Source organism: Gouania willdenowi, chromosome 1 (genome assembly GCF_900634775.1).
Source record: "Gouania willdenowi chromosome 1, fGouWil2.1, whole genome shotgun sequence".
Classification (NCBI taxonomy): domain Eukaryota; kingdom Metazoa; phylum Chordata; class Actinopteri; order Blenniiformes; family Gobiesocidae; genus Gouania; species Gouania willdenowi.
The window spans coordinates 21,034,507-21,061,190 of NC_041044.1; the positions used below are offsets into that span (position 1 = coordinate 21,034,507).

At 36.5% G+C, this 26,684-nt stretch overlaps 1 protein-coding gene across 1 annotated transcript; it reads left to right on the top strand.

Annotated features, from left to right (window-relative positions):
* Positions 1 to 1,161: 1,161 nt before the first annotated feature.
* rnf150a (ring finger protein 150a) lies at positions 1,162 to 26,684 on the top strand. Its single transcript, XM_028454709.1, has 7 exons — positions 1,162 to 1,812; positions 16,162 to 16,412; positions 19,081 to 19,152; positions 19,283 to 19,365; positions 19,531 to 19,627; positions 19,755 to 19,965; positions 23,109 to 26,684. Exons 1-7 carry the CDS (start codon positions 1,305 to 1,307, stop codon positions 23,237 to 23,239), a joined length of 1,353 nt encoding a protein of 450 aa, XP_028310510.1. The 5' UTR covers positions 1,162 to 1,304; the 3' UTR covers positions 23,240 to 26,684.

The window sequence follows — 26,684 nt, forward strand, 5'->3', positions numbered from 1 at the left end:
TGAATTCATGCGTTATATGAAGTTTGTATATAGATATAAATAATCACGTATTCATATTATGGTAGAACTTCTGTGCAGGATGGGAATGCGGATATTTACTCCCATAATTTAGGGACAACAAATATAGATTCACCAGAATATCTAATTATACTGTAAAGAGGAAACTGAATTTGTGACTGTCCTTCTCTATACTCTATGATAGTCCTGTGAAGATGGACATGCGACCTATCCTGGTGTGCCCTGAGTCTGACGTCTGCAAACACAGATGGTTGGATGGGTAGGATGCTATAGTGGAGGGGTTGTTTTTCAAATATTGAGGTGAGCTTTGTCGCTTAAAAAGAAGTGTTGCATTCTCAAACATGTATGTATGTTTACAAAATATTTAAATTAAGAATATATATATTTTTTTATTTTTATTTTTTTTAAAAAAACAAGGTTTCAAAACAGGTCATGTAAAAGTGACAAATTCACCACTACTTTCATGCGTTTGTTTAGGACTGGTACAGTATATGTCACCCATCACAGAAGTAGTGAATTGTGGCTCAACTATTTTAAGACAATATACCCACGTCAAATAGAATATTTCCTGAATCTTAAAAAGGTCAAAATATCAAAAGAAATACACACACACACAATCACACACACACACACACGCACACAAGCACACACAAACATGGCTTAAATTCTGGGTTACTGTGGCACATGAATTGTGCTAGATTTATTTAACAAATCATTCTTGTGAAAATGTGTGTATATCATCTCATATGCCAGGGAGATGCTGAAAAAAGCTGTGAGACACATTCAGCTATGCTATGCTACTTTAAAAACACGCTTTTTCCACCTAGGGCGCTCCTAAATGCAAACTTTATATTGTAATTTGTTAAATTAGAAATTAAATTCACTCAAGCTTCTAAAGTTGAATTTTATTTTAAAAATTGGTAGGTAATGCAACAACGGGGATTTTGTTCTTTACTTTTCTTTTTTTTATTAACAACAACAAGTATACAGATGTATTAAGAAAAACAAAATAAGCAACAACGGGGAATGATGGCTGTTTTATCTTGTTCCAACGTCACAGGCATCAGAAGCCCCAATTGGCCCCATTCCAATCACGTGGTCCAAGCAGCTAGCCAATCGGAAGAGGCAGCTGGAAACAGCTGACGTTGAACAACAACACAGCGTCGTCTTCTGCTGCAGGTGGTGAAGCTCTTCAACAGCGTCCTGTGTGTTCACTGCCTTCTCTCTGCACGGTTAGCCTAGCTTTTCTCCAGCATCATTTCGCTCCTCCTTTCCGGGGACGATGCATGTTTACCAGTGAGGTGGAGGAGGACAGCCTGAGCTCATCCATCTACACCACAATGGCACCGTCCCTCATACGAACTTGCCGCAGTCTGGCTCTCTCAACGTGGCTGCTTTCATTTTGCTTTGTCCACTTGTTGTGCTTGGACTTCACGGTCGCAGAGAAAGAGGAATGGTACACGGCGTTTGTCAACATCACCTACTTGGACCCCCACACTTCCGAAGTGAAGACTGAAAGGACCGAGTGCGGCCGCTATGGCGAGCATTCGCCCAAGAGGGAAGCCAAAGGTTTGGTGGTGGTCCCGGCCCTCCAGCAGGACAGACAGGCGTGTGAGCCCAACGTCAGGTTCCCCCCTGTCCCCCCAAACACCGCCTGGGTGGCGCTGGTGGCCTCTGGGAACTGCACCTACCGGGAAAAAATTCGGAACGTCGCAAACTACAACGCTTCTGCGGTGATCATCTACAACCTGGGCTCCAGCAACGCCAACGACACCATCACTATGCCCCATCCAGGTAAGAGACTCCCACCTGTCCGTCAGTGGGCTTCCACGTCCTCCCATTTTCAAGTCTACATTCTGTTGCAACCCAGAGCTGGGCAATATGGACCTTAACTCATATCTGGGTATTTTTTTCTCAATGTCGATAAACGATCCAAATCTCTATTATTTTAATTCAAATGAAATCTGGCCAGACAATTCAGGGTTATATTTGCTGACTCAAAATACCATACAGGCACATTTATTAACAAAAAGTTGCACAACATGATGTGACACTTTTGGCCTTTTCTCCTGTAAAGGACAGCACGTGTGAGTGAGTTCTGTAGTGTGGCGTAGATCTTAGGAATCCATTCAACTGTTCCGAGAAGTAGCAAAAGCAGCATCTCCTGAACAAGTATTTTAATACAAAATAAGCTAATATATATATAGAGGGAGAGAGAGAGAGAGATACATAGGCAATATTGTAATTTTCTATGTTGCCAAAATAGAAAACGCGATATATTTTGAATCTCGATATATCGCCCAGAGGTGCTGCCACCAACTCTTAAGTCGGTGGCCAGAGTGTCCCCATGATTCTAATCATTCTATATTTACTTTTTATTAAGCTATGTACGTGTTTGCTTATATATATATATATATATATATATATATATTAGTTATACCCCCTCCCAAAAAAATAATTTTTTTTTTTCTAAATTGTAGCAAGAGTATGTCACAAACAAAATATTCAATAAACAACTAAAATATAGTAGAACAGGTTCATAAAAATACAAGCAATGGATATGGAGTCATTAGGTTATTGCAGATTTTTCAACCTTGGGGTCAGGAGGACCCCAAGTGTGGTCACCTGGAATTAAAATGGGATCACCTAAAATGTCTAGTAATTGGTACAAAAAAAAACAAAACGTAGGTAAAAACCAATTCAAATTATTATTATTATTATTATTATTTTTTTTTTTTATTATTATTTTTTAAATACACATTACACAGTAAACAACCAATAACTGTATCCTTTCTCAGATATAAATCTAGTTCAAATAGAATGCAGTATAAAAATATGTGACGTGGGGCACTTGTCACTTTGTGCACTAATCCTGGCTACTCTGTATTTGTAACACACTTTAATACAAATATAATCAACAACAAATTCTAGAAAAAAAAAAAAACTGCTCTTGGGTCGCCGGCCATTTTTGATATCAAAGGGTCATGACTTGAAAAAGTTTGGGAACCTTTGGGTTATTGTGGAGAAAAAAGAAAGCTGATATATACGGTTATAATGCAAGAATACTGGTGTAGTTTAAAGTGTACATAACTTACAGTATGGGCCCAACACGATGGTTTGTACTTTGTACCCAGGGCCCAAAATGTGGTGCTACGCCCCTGCCCCCAGGTCTTAATAATAGGCATGAGAGACAGCAGGCTGGACTCTGCAACAGCTGACAGTGTTACTGAGGCCTGGAAGCTCTCTGACACCTTAAGAACTTGACAGCTCAGATCCAGATTAGAGGTTTTTGTTTCCCCTGTTAAAGCCTCCTCTACATCAGCGCTCTTAGATCCCTATTTTACTAATGCAACCAACTAATGAAAATCATTGCACTGACAGCCCTGAAATGGGGGTTTGTAGGGCTGCACAATTAATAGAATTTTAATCGTGATTATGATTTTGGTTGCCCACAATTAAATTATCCAGTCGTCTGCAATATTTAGTTATTTACATTTAAAATACAGGCTCTGCACTCTGTAATCATGTATTTATTAATTTAGCCTTTGCTCCATTTTGAATTCTTGGGGTAATTGTTTTTTATTTATTTTTTAAATTATTATTCCATTTTAAAGCTTAATTTTACGCTGTAAACTGTACAAATATTGTTTGTTTAAAAGTAGTGCAATAAAAGCACAGATTTTTCCCTAATATGATAAATAATTGTGATTATAATCGGGATTATTCATCAAAACGATCATGATCATCATTTTGGCCATAATTGTGCAGCCCTTGGGCCGTGCGATATGGACCAAAACAATATTTTCTCAATATTTTTTCTCAAAATGCCGATATACGATATAAATCTCGATATTCCTAATTCAAATGAAGTCTGACCAGAGGATTGAATTTGCTGACGCAAAATGCCACACAGACACGTTTATTAAGAAACAGGTGCACTTGTGTCACTTTTGTCTTTTTCTCCTATAAAGGACAGCAAGTGTGCTTTTTATGCTGACTCCTTAAATAAGTATTTTAAATAAAAATAAGCTATAAAAAATATTGTATATATTTCAATATAGGTGATATTGTAATTTTCAATATCGCCGAAATAGAGAGAGGTTCTTTTTTCTTCAAAGATTTGTTGAATTAACCCAATAACTGCTCTAGAATGTGTAGAAAGCAGCTTTAAAAAAACACACGCACACAATTTCTGGTGTTCCTTTTTTAACTTTCAAAGAATGTTTGACCAGATGTTTGATAGTTTTATTTTTATTTTTTGGTACCCTTTTCCCTCAACAAAACAATATAATCCCTTTTTCTTTTCTTTTTTTTTTTTTTACAAGACAATGGCTACGGTTACATGATGTTTTTTAATTCGGAAGTTGTTATTCCAAATTAAATCATTCGGAATTTGTGCTCTGCTTTGTGTTTACATAATATTAGCAATTCCCAAACTAAGGTTTACATGGAAAACCGGTTTATTCGGCTTTAGTTAATTCCACTTTAGGTGTGGGGGTTGTGAAGGCTCTGACTGGACAGGGGGAGAACGTGACGTATCACGTCTATCGGGAGAAAACACACAACAAACCTTTTATTGTTTATGAGAACTATTTTCACCTTTATTTTGATTGTAGTTTTGAAGCAGCAGCTCGACAATAACACACTTTGGTCCACGGAGTGGATAAGAAATATGAACTAATCACCAGTAAATAAAGCCCAGTAAAACTCTGGAAAACAATAACCAGGAATAAGTATTTGCTCCCTGGTGACGATAGTTGCTCTAACAACCATTACAATGATACACTCAGTGATATTATAGCCTGTTCAGCAGTACGGGGACGCATTTACTCCACCTCCGGGTCTTAGTATCACCCATCCGATGAAGCCTGTTCTGTTTGCTGATCTCCATGTGTGTGATAAGTTCATGTGTCTGTGTGAATGTCCACATGCCTCTGTCCATCCCCTTTTTTCATTATATCCATGTCTTTTAAGGCTCATTACATAGTGTCAGCTCTATTTCGGGCCGCCATTTTGGATTAGGTCATCACACAGCGCGTCATTGACGCAAGTTGCACATGCGCAGAATCACTGGCATTAACTTAAAGCGGAATTAAGTTTTGTTAACTGTTTACAAGAAAGAGGAATTATTTAATTTGGATATTAAAGATAGAATAGACCAACCACTTAATTTGGAATTAAGTTTAATTTGGAATTAAATTAGCATTAGGAATGAAGTGTTTACAAAGTCAGGTTAAAGAAGAATGACATTTTATTCCACTTTAAAGAGGAATTAAACTCTCATGTAAATATGGCCAATGTTGTTGTCTGTGTTTATTAGGCAATGGACACAATGATTTTGTGGAACGGTGAAGAAAAGACCAATAAACACAAAAAAGCAGACTTACAATGTTAGAGAATATTTACAAATATATTTTTACATTTTAACACAGAATGAGAGTATTTCTTATTTGTAACATTTACATTTTCCATTCATCCCCTATAACAGTTTATCCTGTTTTAAAAAAAAAAAAAACAGTACTTGAGGTCCCAATATTCACATCAGTGCTTCGATAAATAATTTCAAAGACAAATACTTAAAATCTTCTTAACTTGATGGCGATCTAGTATGATCTTGGGTTTCGGAAATGCACTCGTAAGGGTAAGAATCTGGTGGCTTTTTGTCGTGATGGGTTTTTCCACAGTTGGAAAGCATGAACGGTGAGTTCACTGGAGGTCATTTATTGACAGTGTGGGATTGTGTTTGTGTGTTAGCCTAGTGATGAATTGGTGACCAGGGTTTACTCCACCGCTGGCCCTCAGTTGATGGTGTTTCAGGACACAATGGATTAATTGCTTACTGGGCTTCAACCACAGATTAAAATCAGTACAAATAGTTCATAAATAGTAAATTAAAAAAGCATGAAGAAAATTCAAATTTTAACTTGGTTAAAATCATTATAAGAGGCAGATAGTCCGGGGTTTTATCACTGTTATTTGGTTAGACAACCACACATCAGTCTATGTCATAAATATGCAACTTACTTATAAAGGACAATAATTTAAAAGAGCCAAAGTTGCACCCAGGTCAGTAAATCATCTAACACAGAGATGATCATTGGGCAACTTTTATCACAGCAGGGCCCATAAAAGTGTTATTGCTTGGTCTGAGGGCCACATTATCAACATTCATGTCAGCATTTAGAAGAATGACCAATCTGAGCAATAATACAGGAAAGAACAAATAGTTTTTGTGTTTTTATCCTTGTTTTGGATATTTTTCTGTTATTTGGTACAATTTTTGGATTCATTTTGTGTATTTTTGAGTCGTTTTGTGTTTTTTTTAGTAGCCATTCTGTAAGTTTTTGTTGTTGTTTTGTCTGTTGTTCTGTTAACCTTATGGTCATCTTTTGTGTTTAAGTAATTTTTCTGGACTTTTTTTTTTTTGGCATTTTGTATATTTTCAGGGTTTTTTTTTTGTGTGTTTTTGTTGTAGTCTTGTGTGTTTTAGTAGTCAATGTGCATATATTTACTCTTCTGTGTGTTACTAGTTGTTCTGTGTATTTTTATTGACCTTTTGTGTATCTTGCTGTAATTCTTGTGTATTTTGGAATGTTTTGTATATTTTGATTCATTACTTACTTTGGAGGCCACACAAAATGAGTCCAAGGTTTGCAAATTCCCCCCAGCTGCCAGTTGCCCATATCTGATCTAGATACAAGAGACTCATCATGGGTAAAGTCGAAAATATTTAAGGGCTGTAGTGAGAAACGAAAGGTAACTCAGTACATGCAAGACGTGCTCCAAACAATTTATTGCCTTTTTGCTTGAGGCAGTGCTGTCTTTGCACGGATAATGCATGACAAGCAAAAATGTCACCTGTTTTTCCAAAATGAGGAGATGCTTTACTAAAGTGAGAAGTTTTGAGGGCAAATTTGAAGCAATACAGGAAGTGTAAAAGTTTAACTTTAAATGTATTAATTTGAATCATTTTGTTGCGGTGTGTTTAAGGATGTAAAGCAGGTTGGCCACACATGACGGAATACTTTAATCTGATGCCAGCCCGATAAAGCTTTTATTCAAATTTGATAGGATGACATGTCTTTTAACTGTTCTTATCCGAGTGTCTTGAAATACTCTGTCTCTACTCTTACGTTCAGTGCAATTCAGCAACATCCTGATGGAAAAGTGATACAATGTCATCAAGAGGCTGATTTTTAGCGCATCTATCAGTTTATTACAGCCAGAAACTTTGCGACTTTTGCAATGGAGATGATTTTGCCACTGGCGTGATACATCCTGTGTGTGTGTTGCCTGACTTAATAAAACAGGATGGTAGCTAGTCCAAAGAGTGCAGTGTTAAACAGCTACAGGTCCCTTCGTTTAGTGTTTTTCTCAGTAGTTGATTGAAATAAACCATAAACAGGGAATTTTCATTCTGCCCTTAAAAAGGATGTCAAATTTATAATTTATTTGAAGTCTAATGATGATTTGCTTCCTTAATGAAATTTTGATTAGTTACTCTCATGAAATACTTTACTAATGTGTTTTAAAGCAGTCCAAGATTTGATTTTTGTATTTAAAAAAAAAAGCGATGTGGTCCTCAGATCCAAGACTCAAAGCCTAAACTATAATCAAAGGTACCAGGCTCCTATTGAGGCTGTGGAAAACTGTCTCCATTAATGGCATCAATATGAATTTATCAAGTCATGTAGCCAAGACAAAAGCAAGAAGTGTTAAGACAAGTATGGAAGTCCAGAGAAGAGTATGGACTGTTTCCAAACACAGTTTTAAACCAGAGACTTTAGTGACATAAACACAATGGCTACGGTTACATGATGTGTTTTCATTTGGAATTAGTTATTCTGAATTAAAATGTTCTGCTTCATGTTTACATGGAAATAGTAATTATGAATAGATGTTTACATGGAAAACAGGGTTATTCAGCTTTATTCCTTTCCTCTTTAGGTCTGAGGGTTGGAAGGCTCTGATTGGACAGGGGGCGAACGTGACATAGTCATAGTCTATCAGGAAAAACTTCCCGATAAACTTTTTCTTTTAGGACCAGATTAGAACTGTTTTCACCTTTATTTTGATTGTATTTTTGAGGCAGCAGCTCCACAATAACACATGGTTTTACTTTGCTTCGCAGAGTAGAAGAGAGAGAGAAGTCTGTACTTTGGTTGATACAACAGCTGTTCCACCTCCACTATACAGGACGTTGAGTGAAAAATGAATGATTTAATCCTTTTCACAGTCATACGCTATTTAAGTTCTTTAATCCACCTTTGTCTTGGATCAGAATAATTTAAATACATGTATATATAAGGAGCATTCAGCCCTGCTTAGAATTCAGTAGGTAATAGAAATATAATAAAATTGTTCAATCAAACTGTAATTTAACTTTTATTTTCCAAGAGCCAGAAAATGCAGATGCACCAGTGCAATACACTGCTCATAAATACAGAATAATAGAGCTTTCAAAATGACAAAAAATAGCCAAAAACTAATGTTGAATTAGTCAAATTATCAAAAGTAACCCAGCTTTAGGCAAACTTGACAAACAAAACTGGCTATTTAACAGGCCTCTGCAAAAGAGCTCTGCAGCATATGCTTTCTCCAAACTGCACTACCACAGGAGCTTCATCGACTGCATATATAATGGAAGCTCGTCCTACACTACAAACAAAATGCAAACAAACAAACAAATACAATATTTATCTTGTTTTGTAGTTCTTTTAACATCAACTATATTTAAATACATACAACCCCAGGCACTAATGCATTAAAACTTTTCATTTATCTTAACTTAATTTACCAGCTTTAGACTCTCACAAACAAATAAATACATTTTACTAAACATTGATAATGTCACAAAGGTCCCAGCAATCTTTTAACAATTTCATACAATCCATGGGCAGCCATGTTTAGAGGGATGTGTCTTTAAATCGTTGATTCCAGTGCAGTGTTTACTTTAGGTCCCAACTGATTTCTCAGATTTTCATTTTTATTTACATTTTTAGGTTTTTATAGTGCTTTTACCCACATTTTCTATAAAATGAGCTAACCGTCAGTGGTATGATTATTATTCTTATTCTTATTATTACTACAAGCATTTGAGGTGAGAGAAAAAATGGCTACCATATAGGGCTGGGCGATATATCGAATATACTCGATATATCGCAGCTTGTAGTCTGTGCGGTGTTGAAAATGACCATACCGTTAAACTCGCGGACTTTTTTTTTTTTTTTTTTTTTTTAAATATCTTAGTGGCATTATGCACAAAAGGTGCACTTAAATTTAGTGTTGTTTTGAAATGTCATCTTAATGACAACATGCACAAAGGGCACTATTTGTTTTAAAATATTGTAGTGGCATTATGTACAAAAAGTGCACTTTAATTTTGTGTTTTGAAATGCCATGTGAGTTGCATCCTGCACTAATGTCTTGTTTTGAAATGTCTCTGTGACAATTTTGCACAGAACGTGCACTTTCTGTTGACAATTTTATGTTTGAGCCACTCACTGTTTAATAAATACAGTTATGTCAACTTTGACTTAGTTGTGATATCCCCTTTGCATGAAAGTTTAAAATTGGCATATATTAATGCAGTATGATCAAGAATGTTTTAATGTAGACATATAGAATCATCATACTGGTGTGATTTTGTGCATCAAAGTGTTAATTCAAGGGTAATGCAAAATATCGAGATATATATCGTGTATCGTGACATGGCCTAAAAATATCGCGGTATTTATAAAAGGCCATATCGCCCAGCCCTACTACCATACAAGAACTATAACACATTTAAACCTCTGTTAATATATATGATCTTTTGATAGAGATTTTATTTAAAATTCTGGAGAGGTCCTTTAAGGCTTTTGCATATGGTTATCAGATCCAATGTAATGGTTATACTGTAATACCAAGCTAACCAGTTAGTTATGTGGCCATCCCTGCCTCTGAATTAATGAACAGATTGTAATCCTCCTAAGTAAATTAAACCGCATTCATTTACGATTCTTCTATACTTACACTTTTTGTGGCTGAGATAGGTGAGTTGAGTCTCAGTCGTTGCTGTCCTGTTTTAGAAACTGCTATTTTTGTCTGCGCTGACTGCGTCAGTGAACTGAATAGGGAGATAAGATTCAGGGGAAATCTTTCATGCCATAATATGCCTCTACCCATATCTGTCACTGATGGAAATTAAGACAGCCTCAAATAATTTTCTATGGCCTAAAGGATTTAAAAAAGTTATATTGCCAAATAATCTTTTGAGGGAAACTGTTGTTGTTTTATCATCTGCTGTCAAAGCCAGTAGCTCCATGGCCTTGTTTGCCCCCATGCACAATATGGCATTTTGGTCATTAAATTATAAACCCATCGGTCAGGTCTCTGCGCTTCTATGATCACACACATGAAAAAGAGACTTAGAAAACTTGTTTTATTACATGAGTGGGGGGGGGTCATTTGTTGCAATCACAAAGTTAATACAGATAAAGCATTTTCTTAACAATTCTTTCTCAAATATTTTTGATTACTATATGGCAAAATAATCAGCAAAACCAGGATGAGATCAAGTAACGGTTGGTGGCCTCAGATTTAAGACGGTGATGTTCAGTAGCACGTAACCATCTGTTTGCTGTCCTAATATAGACTTGTTTCAGCGCTCATTGTTTGAGGCAGTGTTTGCTTTAGGAGCTCTAGCATGCATAATCTCACTCACTCAGTGTGTCCATATGTCTTTGTGTTGACACAGGGGATGCTGCGTGCTATACCTACTCTATACTAGAGCTAAGAAGTGCAATCATTATGAGACAGCAATGCATGTTTTGTTATTGCATTGAAATAAATTAATTTATGTTATTGCTTAATTGTGCCCATCACCAGCCCTCCCTAAGGAAGGGTAAGAAACATTTTATTATAGGGAGGATATAAAAAGGGAGAGCAGTGTTACACCTAGGGGGAGGGGGAGGGGTAAGGGAGCTGGGAGGAGAGACTCAAGGCAGGAAATAGAAAGGGTTGGGAAGAATAGATTATTTTACAGTGAGAGTGAGATGTGAAGTTGTAGTCGAACACATTGTGCTTATTATGTTGTGTAATCAAGCCAGTCTGGTGACAAGTGTGAAGCTTTGCTATAATTGTGGTGGCTGTGGACAGAGGGAAGGAGTGAGTGGTAATACCTCTGTCGGTCCGGTTTCCATCAAGTACTTGGCGTAATATCGGTCGATGAACTCTTCGAGGTCCTCCACTCTGGCTGGTGAGAGGGCGTGTGGTCTGCTCTCATTTGTGGTGTCGATTTAACGGTAAGAAGCGTTCATACAGTATGTGCAAGTAAACAGAGTTGGTAGACTAGTCAAAGCAGCGAGCCGCCATGTTGAATTTTAACAGACTGTCACGTGACTCTCAGAACATCTCTCGTGACTTACCTCTCTCCGCGTCTCTCAACAGAACTCACGTCACTGCTTCTGTTATATGAAATAAATTGGATGGAGACTCTGTCATCATTGGATATTTAAAATGTTCTGTTAGTTAATCTACAGATTAAACAAAGTGTTTATTACAATTCTGTGTCATTTTATCCTCATCTCTGATATCAGATCCATTAATTTACTGTGCTTTTTCACCGATTGATCTGTTTGCTAAGTTATTTAAATGTTTCCACAGTGATTTATTAGGTTTATAGGGAAGTTTCTGCTTTGCGCAGCTCTCTGTCGACTTGTCTGATTCTTACGTAAACAAACAAGAAATCAACAGCTGTGCAGCTCTGACAACAGGCCTGTTACATAAAGGGATTCATGCGCTCTACAGCATAATACATAATAATCAGTCTAAAAGAATAGGCAGGCCTGTTGGTTTTAAAGCTGAAACTGCTGTTGTAAAACATCCAAATGCGGTGGTTTTGGACTGCTGTGATGCTGAACTATAACTGTCATCTTGATCTGCTTTTTGTGACAACACTTGAAATAAAAGCACCACATGTTGGGAATAATAGAGGAAATACCACCAACAATGGAAGCCCCCCCCCCCCCCCTCCTCCCCAGACTCAGTGCACTTTTATCCATAAACAGGCATCAGAGGGAACATGATGTAACCATGCCATGCAGGGGTTGTCGAAGCACATTGTAGATTCATGAACCTGGTGTACTTTAACAACCTGCATCAGTTTTCTTTAATGTGCCATGACAGGAATGATTGATTTTTACTGCTAGTGTAAATGGATGCGTCTGTATTAACAGATCTCTGCTCAAGCAGCAATTTCTTGGATGAAATAATTAAGCCACTGAAATGCTTCTAAGTGTAAATGATTTTGCTGATCTGTATGAGATCTAATTCTCTTAAAAATGAACGCAATTATTTAAATATTCTAAGCTTGTTAAAATTTATTGGTTTCAACACAACCACTAATCTTTATTTGAATTCATTAATACACATTTGGTATTTGGTGTGGCAAAAAAAAAAAAATTCTGGCTATCGTTGTCATCTTTGTTCTGTATTCTCCAATCTTGGAGAAAATATATAATGATATATAATATGATTATTTTGATTTTCAATGGATGTGTGAGTTATAAATTCATAGTGTTTGCTGTATGTAGAAGATGCATGTCTGACAGCTTTAATGTTGGTAAACCTTAAGATTTACACACTACCAGGGTTAGGGTCAATTACATTTTTCAATTACAATTATGTCTTCAATTATCCATGTTCAATTACAACACAATTATAATTACGGTGACCAGCATTTTTTCCAATTACGATTAAAATTACTATTATTTTTTCCCCTGAAAGTCATTTACAATTATATTCTTAATTACCAAAGTTAAATTTAATTAATCACAAATACTGAGCCTGAAATAAGTAACCTTGTAAAACTTTACCCTCCTCTTGTGTTAGCTTTCTGTTAGCATCTCTTATGATAACGGGTTAGTTGTGACCCATGTATTAAATTGGCTGTAAAATACGCTCAAAATGTAAAATATTATCTATTGTTCAATTTGTTTCTCATTTCTTGGTTACCTTGTTTGGCTTCCTTATTCATGAAAATACCCCTAGATTTCACGTTATTTTAATACTAAAACGGTCTTTAAGAGAAGTGACGGGTAGTGAGAAAACTTGATATGAAATGTTTTATTGATTAACAACAGATGTGTAATCCATAAAACTGTAATGTGGTTCCACAGTTTCGCGTTTGATTAAATTGTAGTTTTAGTAAAATTTCCATGCCAATTACTATTACAAATTCAGTTATTTAACCTCATCTAGTACAGTGCCCGTCGGAAGTATGCATTCATGTGGGAGCATAAGGGGTATATTTGCGGGTCCAATTTTCCTGGTTTAATTCTATGGGACATGTGCATGACTTCATCATCTCTTTTATATTTTTTTGTATGGTTTATTTTCCTGTAAAATATGTTTTTTGGAGTCATGTGTATTTATGTATCTTTCTGTTGTCTTTTTGTGCATAAATGTTTGCTGTTTTTTTTTTTTTAATTTAATTTTTTTTTGTAATGTATGTTTTTGGGGTCATGTGTATTTTTGTATCTTTCTGTTGTGTTTTTGTGCATTTTTTGTATAATTATTGTTTTGTTGCCATTGTAGTGTAATTCGGGAGTCATTTTGTGTATTTTTTATGTAAATATTTAGTTTTATGTATTTTTAGTATAAATATTTACTTTTGTGTATTTTGAGCCATTTTCATATTTATGTGTATTTTTTATCTTTCTGTTGTCTTTTTGTATAATCGTTTTTTTGTTGCCATTGTAGTGTGATTCTGGAGTAATTTTGTGTATTTTAGTTTGTTTTTTTTGGTGTAGTTTTGTGCATTTCTGTTGTCATTTTAGTGTATTTAGTTTAGTTTATTTTGAGTCATTTTCATATTTTTGTTGCCGTTTGGTGTATTTTTCTGTAATATGTCATTTTAGTGTATTTTTTGTATAAGTATTTAGTTTAGTGTATTTTGAGTCATTTTCATATTTTTGTTGTCATTTGGTGTATTTTTCGGTAATATGTTTTTTCTGCAGAGAAATTTGTAGCTTTCAACACAGCAGCCATTGCCGTCAATCACTTCCGGGTGAGGTCCGTCCCGTCTAAATAGCGTTTGGTCAAACTAACGTTTTGAAACGACATCATCACCAAATAAGGAACAGTAAAAAAATATTTTTCCTCAAAAGAGAAGTCCACAGGAGCGAAATCAGGGCCAAACTCAGCTGGCACGCACCGGAAGAGAGCTGTGCAGTGAAATAGATACAATGCCCGTCGGAAGTATGCATTCATGTGGGAGCTTAAGTAGAGTTAATTATGGCCAAATGAGTTTGTGTTTGAAGGTTGAATGTACAAAGAGGTGTACATACTCTGTGCTCTGTAGTGTTATAAAGGGGTTTATTTGCAGGTGCAAAATAAAACAGCGATTTTCCTGGTTTAATTCTATGGGACATGAACATGATAAATGTGTTTGTTGTTGTTTTTTTTTTTAACTCACTTTTATATTTTTTTGTTTGGTGTATTTTTCTGTAATGTATGTTTTTTTGGAGTCAATATGTGTATTTGTGTATCTTTCTGTTGTCATTTTGTGTATTTTTTGTATAAATGTTTAATTTTGTGTTTTTGAGTCATTTTTATATTTTTGTTGTATTTTTCTGTAATGTATGTTTTTTGGAGTCATGTGTATTTGTTATTCTTTCAGTTGTCTTTTTGTGCATTTGTTGTGGTTTATTTTACTCATTTAGTATTAGTATATTTAAATAAATAAATACCGTGTGTGTTTGAGACGCTGGTAACCAAACTCCATAGACATTGTAGCGCCAATCAGAAAAACAACCAAACTGCACAAAACAAAATGTAAAGCTCTAAACTACATGAGTGAGTGAGTAAATTAAAGTATTACATACAATTCGGCTGTCTTTTTTTAAAAAACAAAAATAATTTTTTACCTTTGAACCGAGTGGTCAGAGCTTAGCTTCGATGCACGGCATGACACAGAATCTGCAGGTTTCCAGATGGAGAATTGAAAGGGTTGAGGTCAATCCCAACTCTAGTGCAACAGCGCGTTATTGAACGACAGTTATATGGTTTAAACAATGGGAAACGTGTCTGTAAAAGACTCACCAGTGGCTGACGGTTTCAAATGATCTATTCAGAGAGCTCCCGTTTTTGAGACGCTAACGATAGCATGGCACAGGAGGAAGTGGCGTCGGCATTGGCTCACACACACGAACACCAGTGACTAACCCAATAAGTGAGACTTAAGAGCTTTGCTAGTTTATCAGTGCAAGCACGGCTGCTCAGACACTCTTCTCCCCTCTCCGGTATAAAACTATCTTCCTCTCTCTCACTCGTGTTTACAGTCCGTGTCTGCTTGGCTGTGTGCGCAGCGATTGGCTCTGGCTGCACACATGACTCTTGCTCGCGTGAGGAGCTGTGTAGTGAAATAGATATAGATGGTGCGCTAGCGCCCCCTCACACCCTGAGGTCAAAAGCTGAATAGGTTTCATTTCGGGGCCGTCCAGAAGTGAAATACACATTTTGAAATGACCAAATTACTCCAAAATAACAGATACACACACTCTGGGTATTTGGAACCCATTGACCGAGTTTCAGGTTGAACTCGCACCGCGTCGGGGAAATTTTCCACACACACACACACACACACAGACCTCCCTTGCTTTTATAGGTAGATACCAATTCAATTATGATTACAACAGCAACAGATTTTTTCTATTACAATTATAACTAGAACTGCAAGCAGTTATAAAAGGGGGCCAAGCCTTCCCACGCTACTCCCAGGTTTTGCGGAGCCCATGGAAGTACGTCACAAAGGATGACGGGCTTGGGGCGAGTGTCAGGACACAGAGATTATGTGTGCAAAATTTGGTGCAGATAGAGCTTAAACACTAGGAGTTTGAAAAAGTAGGTTTTTGGTGTGTAGTGACTTACAAAGAGAAATATGCCATGGGAGTGGGTGTGGCCTATGTCAGAAGATGCGACTCTATTTAGGGAACATACAAAGCCCCGTGGGCTTGGCCCCTTAATAATTATGCCATAATTGCTGCTGAACACAGACATTATTTTGAGATAGAGGTTACCCTGGTGTCAGCACCAAACTTTGTTATTGCCCATTGTGAAAGTTTGGTCAATTAACAATTGTGTTTAATGCTTGTGTTTCAGAAACGGGTGATATTGTGGCTATAATGATCCCAGAGCCTAAAGGTCGTGAAATCATGGCTTTGCTGGACCAGTTTATCCCAGTGATGATGCACGTCACAGTGGGAACTCGTAATCTTCAGAAATATGTGAGCAGAACATCCGTAGTGTTTGTCTCCATCTCCTTCATCGTCCTCATGATCATCTCTCTCGCCTGGCTCGTCTTCTACTACATCCAGAGGTTTCGCTACGCTAATGCACGGGATCGCAACCAGGTACCAATGACTGTGAAGTGTGTTTAACAATCTGTTCTTGTTTAAAAGGCTCATAGACTGTACCGTGCTGATGCCGTAGTAATTATTCTTTCCATGATTTCCTGTGTGGGTATAAGAAAAGTCTGTATTATGCTGACAGCTAGCCAAACAGTAACATGGTGAATTATCAACCAAGTGAATTACTAAGTTACTTTTAAAATGTTTTTACTTTTTCAGTTTTAATTATGCTTATTGTGGAGACACTGAGAAATGTATAATCCGGGCAGCATCATAGACTAAACAGAGTAACTCCTAAATAAAGTATTTTTAAAAAATACCAATAAAGTTATTTTGTAAACACAATTAATGGAGCCTCCGATTTTCAATTTCAAAATTTCCTTTCAAAGTTCACCCATTTTCATACCATGTCTGCGTCCTTTTTACGTATTTTTGTTTAGTTTCTTTGGTTTTTATTAATCAGATGTCATTACAGGCTACTAAGCTTCCTGAAATCATGCTTAATATGGTTAATGAAGTTACCTGTTGTCATTCTTTCATATTTCTACACAGCAGAAATGCTCCAAAACAAGCATATTCTAACAAAAAGCAAGATTTCGCGTGAGTATAAGGTCTAGCCGTTTGCTCGATTTGCTAAAGCAAGACATCAGACCACCCATTTAACTACAAAAAATAACTTGAAAATGTGTGAATTTGTCCCAAAACATGTTGGAGAGTGTTGTCGAATTGACATTGCCGCGTCTCTTGACCAACCGTTTATGGAGACAAATTGCATGTAACTGCATGATTTAAAAAAAATAAAAATAAAAAAAAAAAAACACGTGAGGATATATTAAGCATCAGATTGCAATTTCTGCTTGATGTTGTTGAAATTGTTTTTCTAAAATATACTGTATATAAAATAATTTAAAAAAAGAATAATAACAATATGGCCCCTTCTTTTTCATGGAACGGAGGCCCTAAACTAGATGTGTTTTAGTTTGTCTAAAAACAATGGTGTCTCCAAATGAAGGAATTAAAAAAAACAGTGCCATGTCCAAATGACTACTATGAATGAATACTGTTTAAACTTTAAATAATTTAGCTATTAAATTCATCCTCTGACCATGCTTTCCTGTATCTCAGATTGTGTTTATGAATTAAATAACTTAGAACCTTTTCCAAAGTGTTGTAGTTCCAACAAGTGAAAACATGCCTTTGTTATTTGGTACTGAACATTTGAACACAGTGTTAATCTTTTGTGAAATTCAAGACACAAATATTTGTCAAGTTAAACCACTTGCCTCCAGAACTATTATGTAACATTTATGATTATGTTTGACACTTATGGATTTGTTGATTTAAAAGAAGGTAAATACAGTTTTCGATCTATTTCTTTTGATCTAAACTAGTGCAGTGCCTGGAGGACGCATGTGTTGCTATAGAAAAGGGACATTTAGGATTGTTGTGAAATGTGTAGAGTGATAACTATTGTTTTCATGTATTTTGGCTTTTAGCAAGGACACTGTAGGAAGTTGAACCCCATCTATTCTGATTCCAGTTTGACCCAGATCTCCGGCTCAGATCGGAATAGACTCGGTCCGGACTCGTTTTGTGTCATTAATTCCCAGTCAGTTTAGATGCACACGGAATTTGTAAAGCATTTATGAAGTAATTTATTAACTGTATCATTGCAGTCCAAACAAATTCGACGTCGCACACCCTTGAACCAAGCAGCAGCCATGTTGAAAACCTTAGGTCAGGGACCTGAGACATCTCGTGCTTCAGCTGACTCTCAATCTCTCTTCGTATGATTGAGAATTGATGATTTTATCTCCTGTCATTAATGTCTAACTTTGCTTTAAGCGGTAGGACTATAACATCCAATGATTTATTTGGAGTTTATATCACCTATTGCCATTTTGAGGAAAAATATAGAGATATGAATATTGGTCCATATCACCCAGGTCTAATGTAACCAAAGCAGTAACGTTTTATCTTGTAAAGGATATGATTGTCTAAACTGTGTAAAATGAGGCGTTCAAACACTGTTTAAAGTGTTACCTCAATAACAAATAGAAATCACTAGACTGATATGAAGACCTTGTTATGTAGCAAGTGATGTTGATGCTAATGCTACACCACTTTAGTTAAACAAAGTAAAAAGACTGTGTGACTAAAATAACTTGTCAGCCTTTTTGTTTGATGTTAATTGTACTAGGAACCAGTTTGATGAATTGCTTACATACAATTTAAAAGAAAAAAAAAGATAATGAAATTGTCCTTAATGATCATTTATTCCTTTTTTCCATTTAGGGCAATGATTTTAAGTAGGTGAATTGGTTTGTTTTATTGGTAAATAACTTTAAAATAGTCTAAATGATTTGAATGAAAAAAAATTGTGATAAAATCGTGATCGTGATTTCACAAAGAAAAAAATCGTGATATGATATTTTTCCCATATCGCCCACCCCTAGGATGACATCATCACTGTAGAGCTAAGTTAGGACGGACACATCCTCACTGTAGAGCTAGGACTGATGACATCATCACTTAGTCCGTGGGGCGTCTAAACAATATTAAACATAGGGATGACATCATCACCTGTTACCCTGTTATTGAAAGTTGTTTCATGACTTCCAATAAAAAAACGACAGAATTTTATCCAAAATGTCTCATTTTATTCCTACAGAGGCGCCTCGGAGATGCAGCCAAAAAGGCCATCAGTAAACTTCAAGTCCGAACTATTAAAAAAGGAGATGAGGTATCAGAAGCGCAAACTTTTCATAATAATACATGCACACAAACAAAAAAGCTCATTTTACATTTGTATTGTATAATTTTAATAACACTGTCATTATTTGGGATATAAATCTTTCCTTTTTGTGTCTCAGGAAACCGAGTCAGACTTTGACAACTGTGCAGTTTGCATTGAGGGTTACAAGCCTAATGATGTTGTGAGGATATTACCATGCAGGTAAGGCTTGCCTGACTAATTGTTACTTTATTAGCTCCAAGTCAAATATTTGGTGTTTACCTGAGCCTGAAACACGTGAGCCTTAGCCTGTGGTATCTACACAGTTCTCCCACATCTCAGCTGCTGTTTGATTTGAATTTGTGTATTGTAATTTTGTTTGCTTAGACACATTTTCCATAAACACTGTGTTGATCCGTGGCTACAAGACCACCGAACCTGTCCCATGTGCAAGATGAACGTTCTCAAAGCCCTGGGCATTTCTGTGAGTTAATTTCATTTATCATTCAGTATATTTTAATCAGCATTAAACCATTAAAGTGACTAAAAATGTATAAAAGAACAAAGCAAGGTGTCGTGGATTGTTAATAAAACTAGTTTGTTTGTTTCAGCTTTATGCAGATTGCTTAGATGAGATTGCTCCAGACTACGAGGCGTCTGTCGGAGGTCAACCAACGAACCCGATTTCCGGAGCGAGTGACATCACAGTCAACGAGAGTTCAGTGGTGTTGGATCCAACTGGAAGAGTGATAGACCTGCAGCAGCTCAATCCTGATGGAGAGACAGCCACTCAGGCAGGAGAGGGCCACAGCATTGACAGAAGTATGTGCCAAAGCTCACAGTGCAATAAATAAGCAGACTGCAGCAACAACAGGCAGTACTAAGAACTCTGCTCTGCTCAACCAGCCTGACTGCACTTTATCTTTATCTGCTGATTCTCCTTTGCAATGGCAGACCCTGATTAGCCGACCATTTTAGAAGTACATCGCAGGTTAAAAACCTGACGATTTGATTGCACGATGTGGAAAGATCTATTTCATTGCTGCACATAAATGTAGACAAAATTTCAGTCTAACAAAAAAATATTCAAACTAGGGATGTAACGATTCACTCAACTCCCGATACGATTCGATTCACGATACTGGGTTCACGATACGATTCTCTCACGATTTTTTCATTTACAAAATGGGACTGTAGACAAATTTTGTATTACAAAATACTGTATTATTTTCCTTATATTTTTCATTGTCAAAAGAATTCCTTGATAAACTATTCAAAACAATGCAATTTAACTAAAAATGAATCTTGAATTAAAAAAATAAAGGAATAATACAAATGAAAATGAAGCCTATTAATTTAAATTCTGGTTCTATAATAAACAATGCAAAACTGCATAATAGTTCTTTTTCTTTTAAAAGTGCAACTGAAAATGTATTTTGTGCCTTAACAATTGGACTTTAAAAAAAAAAAAAAACGTCATTGCACTGATTTACATCATATTTGTTTGGACCAGCAGAGGGCGCTGGTAACCCAGTGGTCGGTTGGCATGCAGATATCTTGCAGTTAAGAAGATAAGCTATGCTAGCAGACAGAGCTAATAGAAAAACGTGACTTTTATAGATATTCAAGTAATATTACAGATATTCTTTCGCTGCTAAAGGGGTAATGAATCATTTATTAACATATTTAAGAGTAGAAGGCAGCCAGAAAGAAAGTATTAGCAGACTCTGCCCGCCGCCAACACTTCCGGATAGCGCCCTCTGCTGGTTAAAAAAGTACTGCGATTCAATTGTCAGAAAATCGATATCAACCGTGATACCTATGAATCGATTTTTAACTGCCTTACGATTAATCGTTACATCCCTATTTCAAACAGAAATAATATATATCAAGAATGAAATGGGCAGAATCAAAAATTCTTATATGCCCAACATAAATTATACAATTGAAGTTAACTTTTCCAATAATGCACACTAAAGAAATGTAAGCATTCAACAAGTACTGGTACATTTAAGTTGCCTTTTTTAAAATAATGCGAAATACACACTGTATATACAGGGCCTTAAATTAACACCTGCCAAATGTGGGTAAAAATGAACTTTGGCGGGTAACATTGTAGCGTTACTAGCCATTTTGGCTGGTGAAGAATGAAACACCACTGCTGCGTCTGTTTGAATCGGCAGGCTGCGGAAAGTCATTGTTGCCAGATTGGGCTGTTTTCTGCCAAGAAACGTAATGTGTATCTGGCAACACTGCTTGTTGTACTAATCCTACATTTTCCATGAACACTATGTCGTGACGTGTCATTCAACAATTGGCTACGTGCTTACGTTAGCGTGATTGTTAGTATGGGAGAAGACAAACAGAAAGGCGCAAAACAAACAATAGGATCTGAAAGTAAGTTGTAAAATTAGCTGTGAAAAACAAACAAACACGTGGAGATATTTATCGGGTTTTGAAAAACCTGAACTGCAGAAAAGGAAAGCTGCTGCTGATAGAGGGGAAAATGAAGATGAAAGAGGTTCTGAAAAGAAGAAGAAATTAAACGTCAGGTCGTGAGTGGCTGGTATTTTGTCAATTTGATCACCTTCAAAATGTTCACTGTACAGTTTGTGGGGAGTGGGATTTGTTTACATTATATTTCTACTGTTTCACATAACTCTCTAAAATATATTGTGACATTTTCTTTTTGAAATTATATAGTGTGTTGCTCATTTTTATTTTTTTATCAACAGTATTCCACAAATTAACCCCCTAGAACACACAGACTTTTTTGTGTAACTTCTAATTTTGCTTTTGCTAAAATAAACATAAATTGATATCTTAAACTCTATTTGCTGGTCTGTAGTGAGAAGTATTTTTTAACGCCTTCTGCAAGAGCATTTATTTTTGCTTTGAACATTGCGTTATTTTATATGAAACAATATCTTTAAATTTTTAAATCTAAAATCTAAAGTTTTGATTTCACAAATAATGGATGTGTGTGGTCATAATGTCCTGCTTTGTTTATCAAAATTAGTTTAGTCACCGGAGCCACCATTTTGTCAGATTACAGATTTTGGCACACCTGTCTACGACTTGAGCATAAATGGCGGCCCCTGTCTCTCACAAACGAGACAGTTTTTCTCTTTTTTGCTGCTCTACAAGGAGTTTTATAAAAAAAAATAACCCAACTAAACCTCAAATCAAACTTGCAATTAGAATTCACTACAGGATTTAAGGAATTGCTTAATGTTGCTGGTTTTTTTTTTTTTTTTTTGGTTTTTTTACAATGACGTTCGCTCACTGTAGCTTTAATTCTATTGTCAAAAATAGATAGGCTGAAGGACAACAATTATCTGTGCACTAAATTTATTTTTACCAAAATAGTCGGTTTGAACAATGCAAAGTTAGTATAAAGCAAATGTTAAAACATGAGTTTAAAGTTCTGCACACAAATATGAGCATTTTTAAAGAGCTATTATTCTAGTTGATTAATGAACAAAACTAAACAAAAAGGAGTTAAAAGTTTTCATCACTAACACAAAAGCTAGACATCATGCAAATAAAGACAGTGTCACATGCAGGTGTAGGTGCAGACCCAAATGCAGGGACAGAGGCGGCGCTCAGGTGCTTAGGCATGGTAGGCACACAGGTGGTCATTCCGGGGAGGCAGAGGTATTCAAAAACACAAAAGGGCAAAACCAAGAACAACGGAGCAAGAGTAAACAAGAACAATGTCCAAAAGCAAAAACACTTGTTGTCGATACAGGAATTACTGACATGAAATCAAGCCTGTTTGGAGCTGACTTTTTAAAATGTGGAATAGCACATTTTTCAACTTTGGGTCTCTGAATGAGGCTAAAGTAATCTACATCACTGTAGCAAAACCATTATAATGTGTTTTTTTTTTCCCATAAAACTGCCCCTTAAAACTTTTTGCCATTGATCATCCTAACAATTGTTTTTTCCCGTGTGTCCTTCAGGTGAGCACCAGCCTCCACTCAGCAGTGATTCAGACACGTCTATCATGGGTGTAGATGTAGGCCTGTCTGAGGTGGACCTGTCTATGGAGCATGAATATGGGGAGGACAAATCCACAGCCAATCAGAGCTGAGGAAAAACTAAAACCTGTACTCGAACATGATTGAGGAACCAATGGAGTGCCACAGCTTGGGCTAACTTGGAGGGAGTGAGCAGGCAGCTGAGGAGCAACACAACCTTTAACAGCACAAAGCACTGGTTTAGTTTCATCTGTGCTTCTTCCCACGCATTACCTGGCTACCATGACAACCATAAGCAACTCTCACAGCTTCCACATTGTTGTGGTCCTTTGCTTTAATTACTATGACCCTAAAGCCCAGCATCTGAAACACCTGCACAGAACAGCAACTGTAGAAAAAAGGAAGGTCCTCTTGATATGAAGATGTGTTCAGTCTGGTTGTGGACTCTTCTTGATGCCAGCTACGCTCGCAAAGCAATGCTTTGATGGTTCTAAATATGTCGGTTGTATTGTCGGACGTTTTGGTTGGGAATCACTGCCAGTTGCTGTCGGAGTTGAGCTGGGATGTTGGATGCACACACAAAGAAAGTGTATACAGTATGTCTGCTGTTTCCATTTGTTTGTGTTGCGTGGTTTCTCACCAGCATCTTTCCACCTTGTGACTGAGTGCATGTCGTCACATGACACTGAGGAGGTGGAATAAGTATGCGTACGCAAGGTCGAAAATGTGATTGTCCGTTCATTTTGTGTGAATGTTAAATTGTAATTTGTACTCTTTACCAACAGATTATTCCTGTTGCGGCCGCACTAAATAACCAATGTTGAAGTTCCTGCCCTCACATTTGACAATCACAGCTTTTCTTGAGCAGTTTTAAAGTGATGTCATCCACTGCCCTGCTGACACTGCTGCTAGATTTAACAAAACATCCCGTCACGTAACAAGTGATCACTTGCTGCCGCTCACGAGGAGGTGTTTCATCGTCACGTTTGCTGCTACTGACAGTCGACCAGTACAGCAGCTGTCACTACCAAACTCCTGACAGTGTACTTAGGTCAACCTTATTCTCTTAAAGTTAGCCTACGCATAGTGACAAGTGCTTGTGCCAAGCTCACCGCCTCTTTTAATAGAATTTGACATTTTGCTCTCGACTTTCGGGCTTGTCGAGCACTTTTCACAACATGAACCCAACAGCTGCTGCACGATGGGATTTTATATAAAAGTAAGGGAACTATGCATTTCTTGTCTTATTATTTGATAATACTAGTGTATTAAGTCGAGTCCAGTTCTTTTCAATAATGGCATAAAAATGTTTACATCTCTGAAGTGCGCCCACACTAGGCCTGCTTTTGTTAAAAACAAAGATTCATTGATGGTGATAAAGATCTGACCCCAGACATGCAGAGCGTTAAACTGCATCAATGCCAAAGGAAAGCGATATTTCCCCGACAGTAAGATGATTATCCATGTTCAGATCCACTGCTCATTTCAATCTCCCTCAGTGTTTCTACACAATTAAACAGTAATGCTGCGATTAGTTTCTCTCTAGTTTTAGTTAGAGCGCCCTGCAGCTGAACTGTTTTGAGTTTTAATGAATTTTACTCTCACTACTTAAACTTTTTTCATTTCCTGCCCTGTTTAGACTTAAAGACGGGAACAAATCTTATGGGTAGAAGCCAAAAAATGTAAATAAATCATGTTCACTCTGTTTTCCCGAACTAGATAAATGTTTTGTTTTTGTTTTGTTTGCTTTTTTTTTATTATTTAAGGGAAACTGAACGTATTTCTTAATGGAACTACAGTAAGAAACTTCACCTCTCAGTGAAATACTTTTGGCCAGGACAGGACACTTTTATATGGAACATGCAGTTTTTTGTGAGTGTATCAGTTTTTTTTCCAAATCAGAAATCTTTCTTGAGTCCAGAGTGTTACCTGCCTTTCTCTCGGATTGGCTGGGATAGTCTACAGCTTCCTGGGACTGGTTTACATGATGAGTGAATGAAATGTTTCAAAGATGAGGACGTCACAGTTAAAAATAAATACACCATTATACCACATTTACACTTTGAACATAAAGATAATTTGTAAATGTAAGAATAATTTAGAAAATAATGTTGAAAACATTGACTTTTTAAGCTTTTTCTTTACTGTTTTTCTATTTATTTTCATCTTAGTGCTCTGTGCTCGGAGTCTGCTTCACATCTGTTTCCTCCCACATTCCTGTTGAGTGACACCCCACAGAAGCACAGATGCTCTGAGTTACTTTCTGCAGCCAGAGGACATGTAATAGGTTGTTTTCTCATCCTGTCACAGTTTCCATTAAATCACCTGAGACAATGTTATGTAACGGATGTTTAAATACAGACACACCCTTTAAAAGTCTGTTCATGTGCAAATACATTAGTTTCACATGACAATTGATCATTTGTGTTTCGTTCAGACTGGGTAATGTTGTACTGTTGAGTAAGTAATTATTTGCAGGCTGTGTTTTTTCTGTTTTGTAACACATACATCACACACACACACACGTTTGTGTATCTTTTTGACCATTTGGTGACGTAGCATTTTTATGAATGCCACACATACACACGCATCTAATCTTGATTTCTTTTTTTTTTTTTACCCCTGTAGAGATCATAAAATTACTCATTTATTGTTTCCTCTGGGTTTTGTTATTTCTTCCTTAGATTTTGATTATATTAAGATTCTCATCCTGTTTATGTCACCAAAACATTTTGTCTATGGCAAGATCTGACCAGCAAAAACTACAAAAAGCACATCTCCCTGCAGACCAGCACCAATCTTTAAAATAGACTAAGGGGTTTTTATTTAGATTGACAGTGGATTATGTCACCATAGTTTCAGTGATGTTTTTAGTGTTACAGTAACAGCTGTACACTTTCTGAATGTATTAAAGACAATACATTTATTTTTTATTTTTTAAGAAGTCTGCTTTTAACCCCCTATAAAAATTATGTTATTGGGTAGATTTCAGTGTAATTTTTTATGATTTTATTTTTGTTACCATGCCAAAAATATAAAGTGTGAATGGGTACTAAAGCGAAATGTAATCGCCATTGTCACATCGTGAAACAAACACCTTGGAAACATAAACTTAATCCTTGCTGTGTACAATAAATATTGGAAAAAGCTACACATTTACCAGTTAACAATGCATGTTATGTGCACGATTTATACCGAAGTTGTTTGACTGATTGTACGCCTGCTTGTGGACGATAAAATTGTATCTGTGTTACACATTTGTGAAACCGATTGATTAGATTGAATGTACCAAAACAATGTGTCGGTTTTCGTAAAACTTCCAATCAAAATTGGTTGTTCCTTTCAGTTCGGTTTATAAATTATTTGAAACATTTTCCGAAACAATGGACCTGAAATGTCAAGCCTTATAAAGCTTATGAGGACTGTCCCATGTATTTTTTTTTTTTTGTAAGTTGGGCTTTGTCCTGGTGGAGTGACCTTCCTATATTGCACTTTAACCCTTCGGTGAATGGGGAAAGCTGAACTGATTGAAAGTCTTTTCTTCTTTTTTTTTTTTTT